Source organism: Pygocentrus nattereri, chromosome 3 (assembly GCF_015220715.1).
Source record: "Pygocentrus nattereri isolate fPygNat1 chromosome 3, fPygNat1.pri, whole genome shotgun sequence".
Lineage (NCBI taxonomy): Eukaryota > Metazoa > Chordata > Actinopteri > Characiformes > Serrasalmidae > Pygocentrus > Pygocentrus nattereri.
This window is the reverse complement of record NC_051213.1, coordinates 15844201-15865547: the sequence shown is the minus strand read 5'-3', so window position 1 is coordinate 15865547 and position 21347 is coordinate 15844201. Positions and strand designations below refer to the sequence as shown.

Genomic DNA, 21347 nt, shown 5'->3' with positions numbered 1-21347 from the left:
TCATTACATCTCAAGACCCCAGTGAACTCAACTTTGAAGTCAACTTTCAGTCCATGTATAGATTATTAGCGGAAATGAGTTTATTAGACATTCAACCATTCAATTATCCTTACAACTTTATAATATTAGGATTTCTTTTCAGTGCTTGTTTATGGACACTCCCTCCAATATTGTATTGTGCAACAATTTCAGAACAGTTGAAAAGGCCAGTATGGCTCATTCCTAAAGGCTGTAGAGACAACCAGCCGAAGGAAACACTGGGCTCTTCACTTGGTCTAAACAATAATTATTTTGCAAATTATCTATCTATGAAGGACTCAACCATCCAATTATCCCTATCAACATACAAATGTGATGTGATTTCTTTATGTTAATTTTTTAAGACCTACTTTATTGTGAGTGCTCGGTCCAGACTTCCTTAAGTCTTGTAGAAACTACCAGCCTGAACAGAGACTGGTCTCTTCACTTTCAACGTAATCCTGGTGTTAAAACAGGTGGTTAAAGACTGAATTATCATTTAAAATACATAATCATTTCACATATTTCTTCCTCTCTGGTATTTTCTGGGTTCTTTTTTCCATGGACAAGATTACAGTGCAAGCCCAGAACAAGCTGTTCCTATGGAAGCAACCAGACTTAGAAAAACAGATGCAAAAGCCACATGTCCAGTTTACTCTGTTAACTGAGGGAAGTCTGTTGGATGCAGGCTGAGATTGACCCACCACCAGGAAGATGAAGTGTAGTAAGTGCTTGGCAGCAGTAAGACTCAGATGGGTCTGCTGACTGTGGAAAAAACTCCGAATCCTTCCTTCCCCCTGGGCTTCAAACCTTTGGCCAGAATTCAGCTTCACATCTAGACCAACGCACATTTAACAGCAGGAAATTTTAAAAACAACAACAAAAACAGCAAAGTGAACTAAAAGTAAAGTGTCAAAGTGGCGCTAGTCGCTGTAAAACCGTGTCAAAATCCGTGCCAAGCCACTTTCTGCCCGTCTGCCGTCTTCCACGATCAACCCCACCATCACCATCGCAGTGATAAATAGGACATTACAAGGTAGCCATTTGCATGCTCTCGAAACAAGTTGAGGGTGAACACGTCTCCACTTACGTAAATGGCTGATGGTGTGATCTCTCTATTTCATCCCACAGCACTCAGCCGTGAGCTCTGCCATCCACAACTTAACGGCGACGCACATCGCAGCAAATCAAAGTTAAATTTACAGATATAATCACTCCCGGTTCGCCTGAAATACTGAATTACGCACACACACCGCCGCTCGGCCGCGTTTACAGCGGGGCTACTGTACTTGCGCAGCAGGGAGACGGCTTTTTTCTCTCCAACCAATCTGGGTTTATCCCCAAGAGACACACGAAGAAACAATACAGCCCGATCTGAGCGCAGCGCAGCATAGGAGGATCAAAATCATCCGAGTGCCAGAAATTTGTTAGTGAAAAAACTTGCAAGCATAAAGAGAAGCACAAAAAACATCACATATACCATATTTGCATAAGCAGGCTGATGGTGCCTATTTACTTCAACAGGATTGTCAGCACCTCTCTATGCGATCTTTTAAGTAACTAAAGAAAAAAATCTCACTGTATGGAAATATCCAGTTACGAGCTGTCGTGCGTTAGTGTAAGTGTTATCACGCCTTTCCGTCCGTCACTCTCTGGAAACAGCCCTCCTTATTCTTATTTTTCTTTTATTTACTCTGTATTTTTCTGTGCAGGGGTCGCCTCCACTCTGCCACTCTGCACGGGCCGCGACTACATCCTCGGTCTCACCTTCTTCGCCTTCAGCCCGCAGGTTCCTCTCGCTCGGGTTGTGTGTGGGGATGCTGAGACGCTGCCGTTACCTCCGGCCACTCGCAGTCCCAGGCACCGGCGAGCCGCGCGGACACTCCGATTGGCCCCCGCCGAGCGCCAGGCCCCGCCCACCGTGCAGCGGATTGGCTGGAGCCGGTGACGAGCTCACGTCCCTGTTTGTTGTCGTCTCGGAGCGGAGGGGGAGGAGACAGGCGAAGGGTGGCGGAGGAAAGATGTGAATGGAGCTGTCGTGGATGGAGTGGTTTAAGGGAGAGTGGACGAAGCGTGGGTTTAGGACCCTGACCAACGCCTCAGCAGAGGTCAGCCTCACCAGGTTAGTACTTCACTATGAGTTGGTCTACTGAGTTTTACTGGCTTTCACAAGAAGCCCCCCAAAAGAATGAATGGGGAACCAGGGCGTCACGAGGTACAACTCTGTTAGCCTACATGAATTACAGTTTGAACAGTGCTGTAAAAAGGGGTCCCAGATGAAGGAAAATCAAAACATCTCTGCTTTATGGAAATAAGAGTTGGAAGCAGTGTATGAGCATTAACTTATAGAACTTAACTGTTCACTCAACAATTCATACAGTCAAATTATAGAAAAAAAACTGCCATTATCTATTTACAAGTAGGTATGCAATAATAATTTGTTTAAGTAAGAATTGGGAATAGCATTACAGAGAAATATAATGTGGTGTTTGAAAAAACGTTTAAATCTTAACAAATGACATTAACAACAGCAGACTGTGTGGCATAGTGTCCCCGTCAAGGGTCAGCTGGTATGGCAGCCCACACAGTCCAAACAAAGTCTCTGAGGTGCACTGGAGCACATCGCCCCTACCACAGCCTCTCTGCAGCTGGGGTTTTGGAATGTCTTTTGTCCTGGTCAACACAACTTGTGCCCCTAGTCCTCTTTAAGGGCTGCGGCTTCTGACCCTGACGGACAGCAGAACTGCAGCTTCATGGGTGTTGACAGAGCAGAGAGACAAGAAAGCTCTGCATCCTTCGCCTGGGCATGGCAGGACTCCTCATATTACTTCAAGTCTGTGCTACTGGGGACTATGACATCTGCAACAGCACTTCTTGCTATCTTTCACTTAATCTGCCATCGACACTGACAAGGGTGCTGCTTGTGTGTGCTGCCCCGCCTCTCTGCCTCAACTCCACTGCCAGCTGCTGTAACTAGCTACACTTGTCCTGTCTCCAAGTCCAGCATTCCTTCCAACCCAACAATGCAACATGTCCTCTAGTAGCATGAGCCAGAACTCATGCACTTGGCTCAGGCTTCCTACCACAACCAAGAGCTGCATTCTCCATCAGACATTAGCTCGGCCACCGGCAATGAACTTTTGTTGGACGGTTTTTGCTTCCCAGTTAGAAGGTGTGCCGCTCACAGTGCGAGGGAGCATGCGTGGACGTAGCAGTGACACCAACAAGTCAATGAGGGCAGTGACCAGTATCACATCTATGCTGCACTTGACCCAAAGTCAGTAGCAGCCAATCTTCCTAGCTGCTTCCGTTTTCCAACCAACTCATGTTGGCGGCACTGTCTGGTGCTCGCTCTTCCTGCATCACCATCACACCAGTTGTGCCAGCGCTCAGCAGAGTCTACACCTTGAGCTCCTTTGCCACTTAGCACTGTTGTTCACTGAGGCACTTCCATGCTGAGGATGAATTCTGCCCTCCGCCCCAGCGACAGCTGCTTGGAGGCTGGCCGGTGTGCCAAGCTGCATGTGCTGTCTCAGCTCCTTTGACAGTAGTACGTTTAGAATGCTGCTTTCTAGAATGCCAGCTATGCCTGCTGAACCATTGTACTCCGCTCTGCCCCACTGCCAGCACACTTATTCACTCTCCTTTCAGCCTCCACCTCTCCAGGAGCAGCTGTGGGGCCACCTAAGTTGCTGGCGCTTGCCCAAAGCATTGCTGGGGGGGGGTCACGGTTAATGCTGCTAGGTCATCATATTGTTCCAGACAGGAGATCTACAAGTACCCCGATTGCTTACCCTTGTAAGTGCTAAGCACAACCACGGCTGCATTGCAGTGATTGCCGATGTCCAGCCATGATGCTGGGCAACCACTTGCGGCTACGTGGAGTACAGCTCCCAGGCATCAAAGCATAGTAGGCAGATGTGTGTCGTCTCTCCTTCCCCAGGCTCCACTGCCGAGGCTTGCCACACCATTTTCTTCACCATCTGTCTTGCTCCCAGCTGGGTGGACCCATCCAGGAGGGAGCAGGCATTTGGCACTCCCAAAGGGCTGTCTTCTTCGTCATCCACCTTGGAGTTTGTTGAAGCGTTACTTGGAGGAGCTGTCCCACTTCTGACACCACTGCAGCATCAGCATAGAAGATGCCAAAAGATTGCAAATACACGCAAATGCTCTTTTATTGAATAAGCACTTCAACAGGCAGCAAGACATGCCCAGCACTATTGAGTAAGAGCAAGAATAGCAAGGAAGATCACCAACAACCATGTAATTTCATATCATGACAGACACTAAACCCACAGTCTAACACTATAAAAGTCAACACAGACACATCTTAACCTACCAACACAATAAACAATAAATGCCCCTTCACTGGAGTGGGAAAGGGGCGTGTGGCGCAGCTTTGGAAACCATGCCCCTAAAGCCCCTTCTGTATATACACATCTGTATGTGTAGTATATACTTACCATATAGATGCACTTTGTAGTTCTACAATTACAGCTTGTGGTCCATCTGCTTCTCTGCATACTTTATCCTATTTTATCAATAATCCATTGATCAATAATCAAGACCCCCACAGAGAAGGGATTTGGGTGGTGGATCACTCAACACTGCAGTAACACTGATGTGGTGATGGTTGTTAATGTGTGTTGCATTGGTGTGAGTGGATCAGACACAGCAGTGCTGTTGGAGTTTTTCCAACAGCTTAGTGTCATTGCTGAACTGAGAATCAGAAAAATACCCAATCAAAAATACCCAGCCAACAGCGTCCTGTGACCATCGATGGATAAGAGGCTGATCAACACAAACTGTGCATGAGCTATTATCTATGAATTTACATCTACAAGGTGGACCAACAGTATAGCTGTGTCCAATACAGTGAATAAGTAAATAGTAAATAAACATGGTATTTCAAAACTTCAGAACTCCCGTGTTTAATCCATCCCAGTGCAAAACACACTAACACACCACCACTACATTAGTGTTACTGCAGTATTGATAATGATCCACCTCCAAAGTAATGCTTGCTCTGTGGGGGTCCTGATCATTGAACAGGATGAAGAGGGCTATTAAAGTATACAGAGAAACAGACTATAGTACATAATTGTAGAACTACAAAGTGCATTTATATGTTAAGTGAAATTGACAAAACAGGCAAAAAAATGTAGATACAAGGTCAGTGTACCTAATAAAGTGCTCATTGACTATGTGTGAACTTGCATTAGAAATTTGATTCCAAAAGTGACAACATACCAGCCTTAAAGGCACTAACACAAACTGTTCAAAAAGATAAAATGGGTTGAAAAAAATATTGTGTAAAAATGAATGATTGTGGTACATAAAGCCAAACAAATTTCATAAGTGGACTAATAAAATGATCCTTCTGGGTCGTGGGGGTGCTGGAGCATATCCCAGCACTCACTGGGCAGAACGCAAGAAACACCCTGGACAGGTCGCCAGTCATTTGCAGTGTAGACACAGACATATACCCCACACACACACAGGCAATTTAGTGTGTCCAGTTGGCCAAACCCAGGCACAGGGATAAAACTCCACAGCAAGGACCCTGGTCACCCACCATCACAGTATTTAATATGTAATAAATATAAGTATTTAATAAAAAGGTTTAGAGAAAATTTCCTTTATTTTAAAATAGTTAGGCATAGCAAATAATTTGAGTAATATGGAGTGATGAAATAAGTAACAATGAAAAACACATTGTAGGAAAGAGTGGACAGAAAATATTTACAGCAAAGAAAATCTGACAAAAACACTGCATGACATTGTCTACTAAAATGTTTAACACCAGTGTTCAACAGCACTGCCAAACAACTTTACACCAAGCTGAAATGGAGCTGCATACCTGCTGAGCACTATGCAATTAGTGCTGTGGAACTCCGAACCTGTTGATTAGCAGTTGAGTTCACTGCAGTGGCTTTAAAGCGTGGGTGTCTGAGCTGACTGCACACACAGTCAAGCTGCCCATCATACATCAACATGTAAGCCATTTGGAACAGAACCATGGCTCAGGGCTGGTTGGAAAAAGCAGAGACCACCATAGAAAGTGTACCACTGAATTGTGTATGTAGCTTTGGAGTACAGGTTTGCCAAGTTGAGGGGAAAAAAACAAAACAAAAAAAAAAAAAACACCAATACTGCTCGACTAGAGTGTAATATAGACAACGTGGAGTGTTCAGTTTAAGTGCCAGCAATTAATAATGTACAAAAAGCAACAAGGCTTATATAGAAATAAAGAAATGGAGTGATAAAATTAAACAAAAATATTAACACATTACAAACAAGTTACAAACAGGAACAGTGCAATAAAAATAGATGTTTGACACTCAGATCAGGAAAAATACAAATATAGAAAATTGTCCTTTTGGTACAGTACAATGACTATTAAAAGATACTCAACAATATTTGCCTGATTTATATAAAGATAGATAACAGAGAGTGTAGTGTCAAAGGGGTCCATATACAGAGGCATGATAACCCACACCTAGGATTTTATAAAATATACTCCTGCCAAGCTGAAGCAAGTCTTGTCCTTAAATATAAAATGGTTGGATCAGGGCCCAAGAACAGCATTACCATAAAGAGAGACAAAAGACAGCTCACCCACATATGTGTACAAATGAGAGCTGTATTATTTTGATTATACCAGCCATTTTTGGCATGTTCAGTTAGAATCGTGTAATAAGCCAGTTAAGCTTTTCCTGTACCTAACATTTCCCTTTTTCCCCCCTCACAAGCACCCAATAAAGTGCAATTCCCATTATATGTAATAAAGTGAAGCTATAAACTGTATTGTAGTTATTGTAAATTTATTGTATTAACTGAAGTGTTTGTGTATAGTGTTGGATGACCTGACTATGACTGTTCCACATCACTTTTTGAAGAATTTCTTATTGAGTAGAAAGATGAGGAGATTGACATTCACTTTGGCCTTATCAAACATCTTCATCACAGCAACACCTTCATACTGGAGCTGCAACAAGTCCTGCACGCACACACACACACACCAATCTGTCAAAGGTCTTAAAATAACAGCACTTCCTAATACAGTGGAAAATACCACCCACGAAGTTAACTGCTAAAATGTTTTTGTAACATTATAAGCTAATAGCAAGTTCTTACCTCATGGTTAACAGTCAGAATATCACAAATGTTTGGATGAACAGTATTTTGTGCAGAACTCTGGTAATTACCTGATATTTCAAGGGGAATCGTTCCATGTCCACTCCCAAAAATCGAGCCTTAACCAGGAAGGTGCCTCCCTCCTCACTGGGTATAATGTCAAAGATCACATTCTTAAACCTGCACACCGGACAGAGGAATGGACAGAGTGAGAGACAGAGACAGACACTGGTTTGAAATATACACTAAACAAATATTCAAAGATTTTGAGGGCAGCACTCTTGCTCTGAGAGTGTCCTCATCTAGGATCAGGGATCATACTGATCAAATCTGTCAAAGCAAAGATTTTGGCTTTTCCTGAAAGCTAATCCAAGATCTGCTTTTCCCTCTGATTTTATTTATCCAGACAAAGATTTACTGGGTAATGGGCAGGTCCTCTATCTCCAGCAGGACTCCCTTCTCATGGAGCCGGGCAGCGGTGTAGGTGAGTGTAGGCTGTTTGCTCTTCTTCCCTTTACTGTCTGCTGCCTTCTTCCCATTCACCTGACTGAGGGCCAGAGGATACACTGATATCAGCACAGATCTCTTCTCCTTACAAACTCACCATCTGTTACATGTTTCTCTGCTTGCGGATTTCTTGATAATGGGTAGGACAGTCTCTGCATTACCTGGCAGTAAGGTTTCGCAGGCAGGTGGAGATGTATTGACTGTAGTAGTCAACCTGCTCAGACTGGAAGGAGCTCTTGCAGTGCAGGCTGTGCAGCGTTTGCTTAAGCTTCACCAGCTCAGCCTGGCGTCTCTGCCTGTACAGACGTTGGTGACGAATGTCCTACAGGAGAAACAAGAGTGTGTAACTAGGGCTGTCAAGAAAAAAAAAAAAAAATTTTATTAAGCGTGTTATTTTTTGTAGTTAATCATGATTAATCACATTTGTCTTATTTGTCTTAATTTTTTTTAAAAACAGTGCATTTGAATGCAGCTATATGAGTGAACAAAATAAGCTTCATCAGGATGCATTTAATGATTCCAATAATTTAATAACAACCTAAATGAAACCCTAACCAAAGACACCCACAAAAATGTTTTGTCTCTTTAATTTTTCAAAAAAAAAAAAAAAAAAAAAAAAAATCTTATTTTTCACCCATGTTTTGCTATATTTGTTAGGATATTTGGTAGCACAAAATAGAGTGCATACCGTCTACAGCTAGACACACTAATATGTTTATGCAACAGGGATATAAACCTTTCCTTTGAAAGGGAACATGAGCGTGTGTGTACCTTGGCGATGAGCTGCAGGATCTGAGTCTCAGAGTCTGGTGGGGTGAGCACTCCCAGAGCCTCCAGCCTCCTCAGGCTGCGCTGGATCTTACGCTTTTTCTCCTCCAGTGTCAGGTTGCTGTCGGCTATTAGAGACTGGTTCCTCTTCATTTTTTCTGGGGTGCGGGCATCCCGCTGTGCCCTGCGGTGCATCATCCAGCCATGTTGCACCTCCTAAAAACACACACACACACACACACACACACACACCCACACACCCAATTAACGTTTCTAGGCAATTCTGTCTTCTACTCACCTGTGTGCACTGAAAGTATGGAGGAAAAGAAAGAGAGTGAGACAAACAGAGGGAGGGCAGTAAGTTCACATCAGGTTCTGTATACCTGATCCTGAGAGACGGAAGATCGCAGAACCTCACTCAGTGTGTCGCCAGGCTGAGATCTGATCACATCGATTATCAGATGCTTGGTGCTAGAAAACAAGATAAAAACAGCATATACTTGATACACTGTCAGCTTATGAGCGGTCTACAGAACATCATCACAATTTGCAGCTTGTCTATTCAACAAGACAGACGTCCCCTCAGACTTACCTGAGCAGAATGCCTCGGGCGTCAGGTTTGTCATCTGAACTTTTAAAGATGTCGAACTTGCTGGTTAATGTCAGGGACACTTCCATCTTATTGTAATGAGCCAAAGTTTGCTCCAGGTTTGGATCTGCAGAGTTGATAACCCCTTCACCTGTGTCACCATTCAAACAATAAATTACCAATTTATAAAAAATTAAAACAGAATGAATCCAATGTGATAAACAAAAGTACATTAAAGGGTAATTTTGCAGCTTTTTCAAAATGCTTGCAAAATTTAAGTGTTTAAGATATAAAAACAACAAAACAAAAAAGGCATTAAGAATGGTTCGATGAGAGATGCACAATTCTAGAAAAAAAAAAACTAAGTCATTGTTCACAATGGTGGTGCTGGGATCCAAATGTCTTAAGTGTTTAATAAGCTATGAGCTAAAATGTTGGGTTTTGTTTATCTGTTTACACACGTTTAGTACATGTAGTACATGTTTAGTACATGCAGGGTGTTGTATGGCAAAATTAGATTAGATTAAGAGACCCTTATTAGTCCCACAACAGGGAAATTTCACCTCCGCATTTAACCCATCCGTGAAGTGAAACACCACATACACTCTAGTGAGCACACACACACACACACACACACACACACACACACACACACACACACACACTAGGGGGCAGTGAACACACTTGCCCGGAGCGGTGGGCAGCCTAATCCGCAGCGCCCAGGGAACAGTTGGGGGTTAGGTGTCTTACTCAAGGACACCTCAGTCATGTGCTGTCGGCTCTGGGGATCGAACTGGCGACCTTCCAGTCACAAGGCTGGTTTCCTAACCTCCAGCCCATGACTGTCCCCTATAGTAAATAGTAACATAAGCCAACTTTATTTGTATTTCCAATTATTTTACCGTATTATGAATATTACATATAAATCCCCAGGATTCCCTGATCTTTTTGGACAGCAAATAAAATATTTGCACTTTAGACAAATGTGACCCCTGGTTCATTATTACCACTGTAAAGAAACTTGAGTTGGCAAGTGTTACTATAAAGCACCATTTAAAAATCAAACCACTCTGAATCTCTTTCATGACTTAATTATGCAGTGTTGCACAGGTTTGAACTGAATCAGTGCCCTTTCAGTCACATAGCAAATTACATCCACAATTTCAATGCCTATATACTTGAGAAACAGTTTCATCTGTTCTTTATATACAATAAATAGGAATCATAAATGTAATATGCACTGGCAGTGAAAGAACATTTTGAGATGTTAAAGAAGGTTAAACTATTCTGAGAACAGTGGCATGAGAATAAGGATAGGGTGGATATTTGGGGACAGACTGACCGACAAGGGCTTGGACAGAGGGCACCTTGCCCAGGTCCCTGAGCAGCAAGAGGAGAGGGTCATTTTGTTGAGGACACAGTGCGTCCTGGTGCTCCAGCAGCAGCTACACACACACACACACACACACACACACACACACACACAAAATATGTTAAATTATAATAGGTTTATACATGTTAACACAAATTAGACAGAAAGACTGAGAACTGTATGTGACAATACACAAAGAGAACTGCATAAAATGTGAGAATAAAGAATGAGTAAGAAAGGGTCACACCTTGTGTGTGTTGATGAGCTCGCCAATAGAAATGTAGATAACAGGTTTGTTGAGAATGACCATCTCTGAGTACTCATCAATGTTAAAGCGCTCCTCAGGCTCAGAAACATCACACACTGCATGCAGGAATTTCCTGTGAGAAGGGTGGAAAATCTCATTCAGCTGCTCCATACACCAGGATCCCATTTAATCATATAAGTCAGAATAGCAATGTGAATATAAGGTTTCACTGTCAAGCTCTTCACCTGAACTTGGTGTGTGTGTGTGTGATGTAGTCATTGAGGGCACGCAAGTGTGCAGAATCTCCATGGAAGTGCTTGTGTGCTGCACTATGCTGCAGAATTCGAGCAACGGAGCCAAGAGTTCTCCGCTGATCTGGCAGAAGAGTGGAACCCACCCCAAACTCCACCACATCAAAACCATCTGGAGCCACCACTGCTGGGTTCATGTAGCGGTAGTACACAAGGTTACCTACAATCTGTCCACACCAGCATCGATTAGGCACATTCACACAATGTTCACAACTCACCAAATAATTACCTTGAATGACAAACCTGCAATACAAAACCAGACTGTTTTCAAGTAGCAGTGAGCTTACTGGAGGGTTACGGACTGCTTACCTTGTACATCTCATCCTCACTAGCCTGAGGAAACTTCTCTTGCAGGGCATCTCTCAGAACCTTGGCAGTGTAGCGCAACCCATACCTAAACACACAGAAGTAATGTACTTCATTAAAGCCAATGAACTTCATCAGAAGGTTTTGGCTTTACCATCAGTCAAATCATATTCAAATTATTTCCATCATCCGGTCTTGGATAGTTACATCAACTGCATCACTTTGAAGCTTTCCACGCACGCACGCACGCACGCACGCACGCACGTTTATAAGTTAGATTTATATATACACATACGGCAGTTTATGGATGTTGCTGGTGATGGCATTGAGTACACGGTCAGTCAGACTCTTCAGGTTAGTGATGGCGATGTTTAAACGCTGCTGTACCTCTGGGTGGCTCAGAGCCTGCTCTGCACTCACCTCATATGGCAAGGAGCTGGGCATACACAACATTTATACACATAAAAATTATGAAATAAAATTCACACAGACATGCTGGCAACATCAACATGGCAACATTTTAGAGGTTTCAAATGCTTGTTGGTATTTCTAACCAACTGCCTCTTCTTAGTCACCCTTATGAACAATATATATATATACACACATACACATACACATACACATATACATACACACACATACATACATACATACATACATACATACATACATACATACATACATACATACATACATACATACATACATACATACATACATACATACATACATACATATATATATATATATATATATATAAGGCAGTAACAATGTATTAACATTGTATACTATGACACAAATTAACTAACATCACCTGTGGAATAAGGATAGTACTGCTTGGGAGGCTCTAATCCATCAAAATTGTCATCTCTGTTGCATATCAATCTCTAATCACAAATTTTGCACTTGGCATGTTTCTCATCAACTGACAATTTAAAGTGCTAACACATGAGTTTTCTTAGGCATCTTTGCCGTTTTAGCTTCAACAGCCATATCAAAAGCAGTGCAATTTGTTGCGCTCTGAGGCGACATGAATGCCTGAAATGAATTTATGATTCACTCAACTAAACCAGCTACACTTTATTTAACATTTTCCATACATTAACAATAACTGTACTGTCTAAAGGTCTTTGCTGATGAAATACTATAGTTTAGGCTACAATTTTGTGCCTTCCAAATGTTAGAGAAACGAATACCAACACAAGTAATGAATACTTGAGTATTCAAACTACACTATATTGCCAAAAGTATTCACTCACCCATCCAAAATATTGAATTCAGGTGTTCCAATCACTTTCATGGCCACAGGTGTATAAAACCAAGCACCAAGGCCTGCAGACTGCTTCTACAAACATTTGTGAAAGAATGGGTCGCTCTCAGGAGCTCAGTGAATTCAACAACTCCAGTCAACAACTCCATTTATGAAATTTCCTCATTACTAAATATTCCAGTCAGTCAAATGTCAGTGGTATTATAACAAAGTGGAAGCGATTGGAAATGACAGCAACTCTGACATGAAGTGGCAGGCCACGTAAAATGACAGATTGGGGTTAGCAGCTGCTGAGGCGCATAGTGCACAGAGGTCGCCAACTTTCTGCAGAGTCAATCGCTACAGACCTCCAAACTTCATGTTGCCTTCAGATTAGCTCAAGAACAGCATAGAGAGCTTCATGGAATGAGTTTCCATGGCTGAGCAGCTGTATCCAAGCCTTATATCACCAAGCGCAATGCAAAGCGTCAAATGCAGTGGTGTAAAGCACGACCACTGGACTCTAGAGCAGAGGAGATGTGTTCTCTGGAGTGACAAATCACGCTTCTCCATCTGGCAATCCGATGGACGAATCTGGGTTTGGCAGTTGCCAGGAGAACGGTACTTGTCTGACTGCATTGTGCCAAGTGTAAGGTTTGGTGGAGGGGGGGGATTATAGTGTGGGGTTGTTTTTCAGGAATTGGGCTCAGCCCCTTAGTTCCAGTGAAAGGAACTCTTAATGCTTCAGCAGACCAAGAGATTTTGGACAATTTCATGCTCCCAACTTTGTGGGAACAGTTTGGGGACAGTCCCTTCCTGTTCCAACATGACTGTGGACCAGTGCACTATGCAAGGTCCATGAAGACATGGATGAGCGAGTTTAGTGTGGAAGAACTTGACTGGCCTGACCTCAACGACGAATTAGAGCAGAGACTGCGAGCCAGGCCTTCTTGTCCAACATCAGGGTCTGACCTCACAAAAGCGCTTCTGGAAGAATGGTCAAAAAGTCCCATAAACACAGTCCTAAACATTGTAGAAAGCCTTCCCAGAGGAGCTGAAGCTGTTATAGCAGATATACTAAACCCTATGTATTAAGCATGGGATGTCACTCAAGTTCATATGCGTGTGAAGGCAGATGAGCAAATACTTTTGGCAATAGAGTGTATGTTTATGTTCATATAGCCACAGAGAGTGAGCTTAAGATAAAAACATAAAAATACATCACAAAAATCAATCACTGATGACTTAAAAAGTAAGGGGGGGGGGGGGGGGGGAGAGAGGAAAAAAAAAGGTCATTTCTGTGCCTGCACCTGGTACTGACCTCTTGTGGCCAGTCTGGCTCTCAGTCTGGTTGATCCAGCTCTTATAGATGTCCACAGGGTCTGTGCGGATGCTAAGTGTGCGATCCTGCAGGACTTCACGCACTGCCGGCCCCAGGATATCCCTTAGTGCATTCTGGCCGCGAGCGTGACGGTAGAAACTTACCAACATCTTTATGACTGTAGGGTTCCCTGTCACTACCTCCTGAGGCTGGTCCACCTTCAATCTGTTAAATTCACACACACATACATTCACTATAGCATAAGTGGATTAGCAGACCTCCACCAGTCACTCAATTTATTTAAGGCATTGCAGCAACTTCATGCTCATGTTAAATGAAAAAGTAGATATGTGTGAGTGCAAGCTGTACTTGATCTCATGGCGCAGGGCCGCAGTAAAGAGCTGCAGCAATAGGTAAGCCTCTCTACAGTCAGAGCCGTAGTTAAAGAGAGTGAAGATCACAGTTTCCATGAAACTTGTACTCTTATTCTGTGGCATCAGGAAGATGAGCTGGGCCAGATATGAAGGCTGGGTCTAAAAACCACACAAAAACATCAGTGCATTTAGTACAGACAAAAGCAAAAGACTAAACACATCTTGTCCAAAAATAACTACATTCTGGAGGTGCTCCTACAGTAAACACCTGCAAATACTTAGTAAGTTATGCTTTTTTTGAACCAATACAGATATCTGAGTAAAGAATTATATCCAACAGCAAGATGAGTAAGAGTACCTGAAGCAGGTAGAAGAGGTGTTGGTATGCCTCCAGTTTCTCTCGTTTGTCTTTGCTAAGAGACTTCAGGCCTTTGTGCTTCTCCAGGGCCATCATATCAGACAGCTCTTCTTTGTTCTTCTTGGTGAGTTTCTTATGGTGCGAAACCACCTCCTGCACCCCAAGGACCAGACCACACAGAACATATCACAGAAGTGTCATATACAAAAAAGTTATAGAAGACAGACATACTGGGGCTAGAGGCAAGCATTATGAGCTCATGGTTATAGTATTGTGATTTCATGTTTTCCACTATTAAAAACAAAAACTACATTACAAGAAAAACAAGGTTCCTTCTGAACCTTATTCATCCAAACACAAGAGCTGCTTGTGAGAACTCCAATAATCCCATATAAATTCACAAGTTATATTTTCATGTACATATACATGAAAAACGTGGTATAGATCTCATGTAACACATTTCAGTTTCATCGTGCTGATGTTACCTCTTCTATTTTGTTGTCAAAATGAATTTGCCTGCGACACATACAGTCTTTTCACTAATCAGACTTGATGCTGGTATTTTAACATATTTAGGTTGAGAGCTCATATGGCTTAAATATAGAATTGTACTGAATTGATTGTTTGCATCATTTTACCAGACTTCTTGTAACCCCCATCTGAACATAGAACAAAGTTATACTATTTGCACACATTATTAGTGGAATGGTTCATAAAGGGTAGATGCTGGTAAAAAAAAAAATCTAATTTGAAGCAGATGTTTAATGTTAATACAAAAAAAAAAAAAAAAACCCACCACACACGCACACACACACGCGCACACACACGCACACTAAAAGTGAACATCTCCCTGTATGGTTCCAACCTGCAGTGTAACACGGTTGCGGACCAATAAGCCAATCTTCAGGTCCATAAGGTCCAGGTCTGCCTCCAGCTGCCTATTCGAGCGAATATTGCGCACCACCTCCTCTCGCAGGCGCAACAGCTCCCCCTCCTGGCGAATATCATTATCCCCTAGCTCCAACAAGTGGGCAAACTTGCGCACTACAGACAGAGGCGGAGTGCTGGAGTGCACTACACCCACACACAGGCACAGATCCACAACAAAAAGAAAATTTAAGTTAAAATTGAAAAAAATAAATGATCAAAACAAAGAACAGAAAGCTGTTGTATAATGATGAACAAGATTTGTCCATTAAAAATAAACCAAAATTAAAAGACCGTACCCAGCATGTTATACTCTTCACGGGCTTTATTGGCTCTGAAGAAAGCTTGTATCCTTACAATGGCACCAACCTTGTAGATAAACACAACACACACCAGGATCATTATATTTTCTACCTGGACACAGGCTGAAGGCTGATCCATAAAACTGAATAAGACTTACATGTCTTCTGAAGTAGCGCTGGCGAGCCTTATATTTCCTACAAGCCAGCCACATCTTAACAGTAGCCTGGATCTAAGAGAGAGTTACCAACCACGTTACCAATTCCTCATGCAAAACAGAACTTCTATATACTCTAGAAAGTGAAATAAGCTCCTACTTTGACCACTGCTCTCCAGTTCTGATAGAGGTACTGCAGTCTCTCCCTATAGGCCCTCTGCTGCAAATACCTCCGCCAGTGAGACTGAAAAGGAAATAAGGATCGGTGCCTTTTCTAAAACACCTGACTGAACAACAAAATCTTACTCCACAAATCATATGGGCAACATAATGAGCAGCGTTCAACACACTGGTTTCATATCAATAAACCTGTTGTAGCATTGTACAAACAGTATAAAGTGATCTCACCTGAATAGTTATGATAGCAGGTAGTTGGGCGTTAAGGAAACGCAGGCGTTCAGCAAATTTCTGTCTAAGGAGGAAGCCACGTACACGGGCCTGCAGCTGCAGCACCAACGGCTCACTGGCTTGCCATTGCACATCCCTACTGTGGGCCAGAGTTACACTACTGCACACTGACTGCAGGGGGACACAGAAGTGATTAGTAGGGGGTGCATATAAACAGATAGTGACAGGGAATATCTCAATCTTAATCACCTATAAACAAAATGAGATTCATCAGAAAAAAGGGCATATATAAATATTGCAGAACAATACGTCCTGACAAAGGTGCCTTAATTATTGATGGGTACATTTGTCCATGGTAAGGGTCAGGGCAGATACCTGGATGTCTTCATGATTGAGGCAGATGCTGTTCTGGACAAAGCCCTGAGGTCTCTCCCAGAAGCCCTCTAGCTTCTGCAGATGGAAGTAGTAAGAGCTGCCATCTTGAGTCCTAATCCTCAGCCATGGACTTTTGTTATCACCTGATCATAAGCAGATACAACTTGGACAATCACACAGTGCACTCTCAAGATCTATGCTCCAGTAGTCTGTTAGGAACTAGGCATACACAATTATTGGACAGTAATTGGTAGAAGAGGGAAATTGCTTTGGGGTTGTTTTTCAGGGGCTGGCCTAGGCCCATGAAGGGAAATTTTAATGCTTCAGCAAACCAAGACATTTTGGACAGTTCTATGTTTCCAACTTTGTGGGAAGATTTTGGGAAAGGCCCTTTTCTGTTCCAGCATGACTGTGACCCAGTGCACAAAGCAAGGTCCATAAAGGAATGGCTCGGTGAGTTTGGTGGCCTGACCCCAACCTCAAACACCTTTGGGATGAATTAAAGAGATTGCAAGCCAGCCCCTCTTGTGGATGAATGGGCAAAAATTCCCCAAAGACAAACTCCAAAATATTGTTCAATGATTCTTGAAAAGTGGAAGCTGTTATAGCTACAAAGTGGGACACATTCCATATTATTGCCTATGGATTTAGAATGTTATGTCATAAAAGCTCCAGTGGGTGTAATGGGTCAGTGTCCCAATACTTTTGTCCATGTAGTGCATCATAGTAACACTGACCCTCCAAGGCTTTTGCACAGAGCAGGGAAGCCAGTTCGGTCTGGTAACCCTCTGCACATTCTGCCACCACACTCCGCAGCGCCACCTCTGGGAGACTTAGTACTCTCAGGGTCTGAGATGGTTTTCCTTCCTTCACTGCCTGATTGACAGCAGCCAGGCCAAGAGACACTGTTTAAGATAAACATCTTAAAGTCAGATTTAAAGGTATACAAAAAGATATGTTCTCATGTAACTGGATGAACTGCCTAAATAGTAATGCTTCAGTGTTAACATGTATGTGTATGGATATACTCACTCTTTAGTGCCCTCTGAGTGTCCTGGTTGGCCAGTCTCACACCCTCCTGAATGTCAGCTAACCACAGCTCTGCTGTAGGGTCCTGGCTCAACTGCAGGTAAATAAGACATGCAATCTGTAATATTTTTGTCAGGAAGTGATTAAGAATTTAATATACTTTATTAATACATTAAAAATGATGTTTGTTCACCAATGCACTGTTTGTATCTCCAAATTACTGCATACCATACCTCTGCTTTATGTTTCTTGATACAGGTCAGCACATCATGGTAGCGTTTGCCGTTTTGTGGTAGTACATCCTTCAGGCCAATAGAGGGCAGCAGCAATGCAGACAAAGTTTTCTGAGGATCATTGCGACAGAGCGCCTGGTTAATCAGTCCAATAGTCAAGATCTCTAAAGAAAGAGAAAGTACATCAGCTTAGTACAACACATCAATACCAAGACAGAGAGGGGAAAAAAGGGTAGCATTCACTCACGGTCATGCTCCTCCTGAGCTGCCATATTGACATTGTTGAGCCCACTCTGCAACTCATTCCATGTCAAGAGAGCTCTGCCTGCCTTTCTCTTCAGTTCACACAGCTCCTCAAAGTACCTGAGCAGAGATTACTCATTAGATAACCTGTGTACATCTACAAACGTAACGCTCTTAAGATATATAACGTGTATATCTTCAGAAATTTGTCTTCAGCCTAGAACATATGAGAAGTAGTAAAATTAGGACCTGGTCATTTGGCCATGTAGGGGGAAAGAAAAATTCAATGTCTGACCTCTGCATTAAGCTGTCATCAATGTCAGAGAGGCCAGCAGCAGGACTGACTAGTGTGGCACAAAATGCTCCTACATCCTTAGCTTCCAGTGCCTGGTTAATCAGAGCCACTGCAGACAGCATCTCTACTGCTACAAACAGCTCCTCCTGCTGCAGCTCTCCCTAAACATAACACAGCAAACTCAGCATGGAAATGAAATTTGTTTATGTGAAAAAAATTGTATTAATTCAGCAAAAGAAACCTAACAGGTAGTGCAATAAATATAGAAAAACTGTAGTCTCTCTGTGCCTTTTCTTTACTAAACTCTCTAAACACTAACATTTCAAACCTGATAAAACATCCTCTTTACACTGTGTGAAAGCCAAAATAAGATAAGAGTTAAGGGCGAAACCCACCAATTTTTTATGCATATACACCAAAATTAACGCACAGTCTAATCATAGAGACGGTCATTCAGACTGGTTTAATGTAAAATGGTGCACTGTAGAGAAACTTTGCTGCTTAGATGTCTTTACTGCACCTGGTGATTGGAACCAAGGGGTTTTGATGCAATTTGATTTCATTTGCCATCCAAACAAACTTCAGAGCTGAACATGGTAAAATAGTGGTAAATAAAAAATAAATAAATAAATAAGTCTTTGGGTACTATTTTGCCATAAAACCTCCTGCTTGTATCTGTCAGCCCAAAAGAAAAAAAAAAAAAAAAAAAAAAAAAAAACACCAAAAACCTCTCAAACAATATCTCCAATATAGTTATGTGGCATAACTATATTGTGTAATAAGTCGATACAAGGTAGTCTCATTTTACATCAAACCAACCTGAAGAACTTTGTTTACATCTTAATTTAATTACGTAAACATGTTAAAAAAAGTTCGTTTTTTTTAAGCATTGCAACTTAATAGCCCTTAAAGATTCTGTGCAAGGCACAACTGAAGAAGCCTATGAGCTATGTTAGCCACCTGAGGGCACTGCTGCTGCAGAGGGGCGAGCTCTCTCTGGTAAAGCTGAGCTGCGAAGGGATAGACATCTGGGAGGTGGGCATCTGGGTTCATTAGGGCACGCACTGTCTGACGTGCATCACCAACACGCAAAGCCTCATTGATTTTGGACACTGCTTGCAGCACTGTACGCACACAAACACACCATTGACTGTTGCTAGTTACACACATTGAAAGACAACATTGTTTAAGCTGTACTTGGGCTTGCACTGACTTGTTTGGGAGCGCCGAGCATCCTCATTGGCCACACTGACACCTTCCTGCAGCTCATCTCTCTCCAGAGGGTCCACACTGCCAAGGTCCTGTGAGAAAACATACATACGAATAGTGACACAAACCGTAAACACTACTCTTTAAGTGTCTTAACAACCTGGTGCTGATTAACCACAAAAACTAATAAGTTACAATTATATCCAGCGATGGTCCTTCCAGTCTCCTTTCCTCTAAGCTCTAATTACATTAGACAACTAGGGAAGCATGGAGCACAACCTTATACAGTGTAAAATGTAACATTTTTATTTTATCTAGTTAAACAAGTTAATGAAGAATATCCTGCTGGTTGCCTTCTAGTCTGAAGCACATGACCAACTCACAATGAGCTAGCCAGACTAAAGTACAGCCTCCACCTGACATGGTTAGCTGTAACAATGTTTACAACATCCTGCCCATGGCAAACAATGGGGGCATTTAATTTCCCATTCACACACCGTGACACACCCTTTTTTAGCTGTTTATATTTAATTTTCATTCATGTACAGTCTTAATCAGAAGTTTGAAAACCTAGTTGATCTTGTAAGTGAAAATAAGTCAAAACATCCTCTACAAAGAACACATAATTTCTATATGCCACAGGCCACATTTAATGTTCCCCTCCCCCAATATGTTAAATTCAGCCATTAAACAGTAGTTTTGCATTGAATTGCAGAGAAGTGACTGTTACAAGTAGCCCCTCATTTTCTTTTTATCAGCCAACAGAAATAGAAATCTGTGAAAGTACCATTAAAGCTGAACATATTTTGAAGCATCATAACTGAAGAATAGCAAAACATGGAATCACTGGTTGTGTTATAGAAAGGAAACATCATTTAACACAGTGGTAAACGTACTCCTGTTCAAACTAATGCCGCAGAAATCAATTTCAAACCAAGCGTATTCAAAAAAACAACAAAGTTCATAAGGTAAACATAAAACAAAACAAAATACTGTGCTTTTGTACTGATATAAATTTAATAAAAGTAAAAAAAAAAAAAAAAAAAAAAAAAAGTACAAATTACTGCTTTCTGCTTTTATCTGCATTGCAAACGGACCCATCTTTTTTTTTCCTAAAATATTTAAAACAATTTTTTAGCAAAGTCAAATAAGTGTTAGGATGTGGCCAGCACTCTCTTATTTAACACAAAGGGAGTTCACATCTTTCTTCAACTCCATAGAACCAAAATCAAGTGTTCACGCTGCATGTAAAGGCCAGTATCTCACCAGGGCTTTCTGTTCTCTATCTGCTGCGAGCTGTACCAGGTACCAGTCAGCATGATCGCTGAGCAGCCCCCTAAGAGCCAGGCTAGGACTCTGCAGGGCCAAGATCAGAGCCAAGGGATCGCCACACTCTAGAGCCTCATCCACGTGCTCCACGGCTGCTCGCACTACACACACACAGTAAGAATTGCACAGACATCTCACTACAATATAACAGAAACAGTACACACACAGAAAAAGTCATTACACTCAGTAACTCACCATTAACTTTAGTGATGTTTTCTTGAATTTCACTCTGTGTCAGATACTCCTCATAAATGTCATTCTCCATAGAACCATTCACCTGAACAC

General features: G+C 42.1%; 3 protein-coding genes and 1 long non-coding RNA gene across 6 annotated transcripts in view; 2 read left to right on the top strand and 2 right to left on the bottom strand.

The window, feature by feature from the left end:
• LOC108436554 (transcriptional repressor p66-beta-like) overlaps positions 1-1920 on the bottom strand; it is a 40031-nt gene extending 38111 nt beyond the window's left edge. The window contains exons 1-2 of one of the 3 annotated variants that reach the window (XM_017713098.2): positions 1109-1280; positions 723-853 (exon numbers count right to left, since the gene is read on the bottom strand). The gene's annotated coding sequence lies outside the window, so the exon portion shown is untranslated. Of the gene's footprint in view, positions 1-722; positions 854-1108; positions 1281-1785 lie in introns of those variants that run through there. The other 2 variants (XM_017713097.2, XM_017713099.2) reach the window with 2 other exon arrangements.
• Positions 1921-1999: 79 nt separating this feature from the next.
• On the top strand, positions 2000-18147 carry LOC108436553. Its single transcript, XR_001858535.2, has 4 exons — positions 2000-2140; positions 7562-7639; positions 17764-17853; positions 18012-18147. It is a non-coding gene; the product is annotated as an uncharacterized LOC108436553 (long non-coding RNA).
• The window catches only part of iqgap3 (IQ motif containing GTPase activating protein 3), a 19003-nt gene continuing 3296 nt past the window's right edge, over positions 5641-21347 (bottom strand). Inside the window, exons 9-38 of the mRNA XM_017713092.2 lie at positions 21258-21339; positions 21000-21163; positions 19738-19825; positions 19485-19648; positions 18525-18685; positions 18234-18349; positions 17987-18150; positions 17757-17847; positions 17462-17629; positions 16725-16867; positions 16350-16520; positions 16102-16185; positions 15945-16016; positions 15784-15853; positions 15423-15631; positions 14558-14710; positions 14195-14358; positions 13826-14050; positions 11551-11691; positions 11259-11343; positions 10884-11116; positions 10639-10771; positions 10362-10464; positions 9023-9170; positions 8814-8901; positions 8434-8646; positions 7824-7984; positions 7574-7702; positions 7227-7335; positions 5641-7018 (exon numbers count right to left, since the gene is read on the bottom strand). Coding sequence (XP_017568581.1) covers positions 6905-7018; positions 7227-7335; positions 7574-7702; positions 7824-7984; positions 8434-8646; positions 8814-8901; positions 9023-9170; positions 10362-10464; positions 10639-10771; positions 10884-11116; positions 11259-11343; positions 11551-11691; positions 13826-14050; positions 14195-14358; positions 14558-14710; positions 15423-15631; positions 15784-15853; positions 15945-16016; positions 16102-16185; positions 16350-16520; positions 16725-16867; positions 17462-17629; positions 17757-17847; positions 17987-18150; positions 18234-18349; positions 18525-18685; positions 19485-19648; positions 19738-19825; positions 21000-21163; positions 21258-21339 — 4146 coding nt within the window. The 3' untranslated portion in view covers positions 5641-6904. The remainder of the gene's footprint in view (positions 7019-7226; positions 7336-7573; positions 7703-7823; positions 7985-8433; positions 8647-8813; positions 8902-9022; positions 9171-10361; positions 10465-10638; positions 10772-10883; positions 11117-11258; positions 11344-11550; positions 11692-13825; positions 14051-14194; positions 14359-14557; positions 14711-15422; positions 15632-15783; positions 15854-15944; positions 16017-16101; positions 16186-16349; positions 16521-16724; positions 16868-17461; positions 17630-17756; positions 17848-17986; positions 18151-18233; positions 18350-18524; positions 18686-19484; positions 19649-19737; positions 19826-20999; positions 21164-21257; positions 21340-21347) is intronic.
• The window catches only part of LOC108436552 (tetratricopeptide repeat protein 24), a 22662-nt gene continuing 22357 nt past the window's right edge, over positions 21043-21347 (top strand). Inside the window, exon 1 of the mRNA XM_037536947.1 lies at positions 21043-21176. The gene's annotated coding sequence lies outside the window, so the exon portion shown is untranslated. The remainder of the gene's footprint in view (positions 21177-21347) is intronic.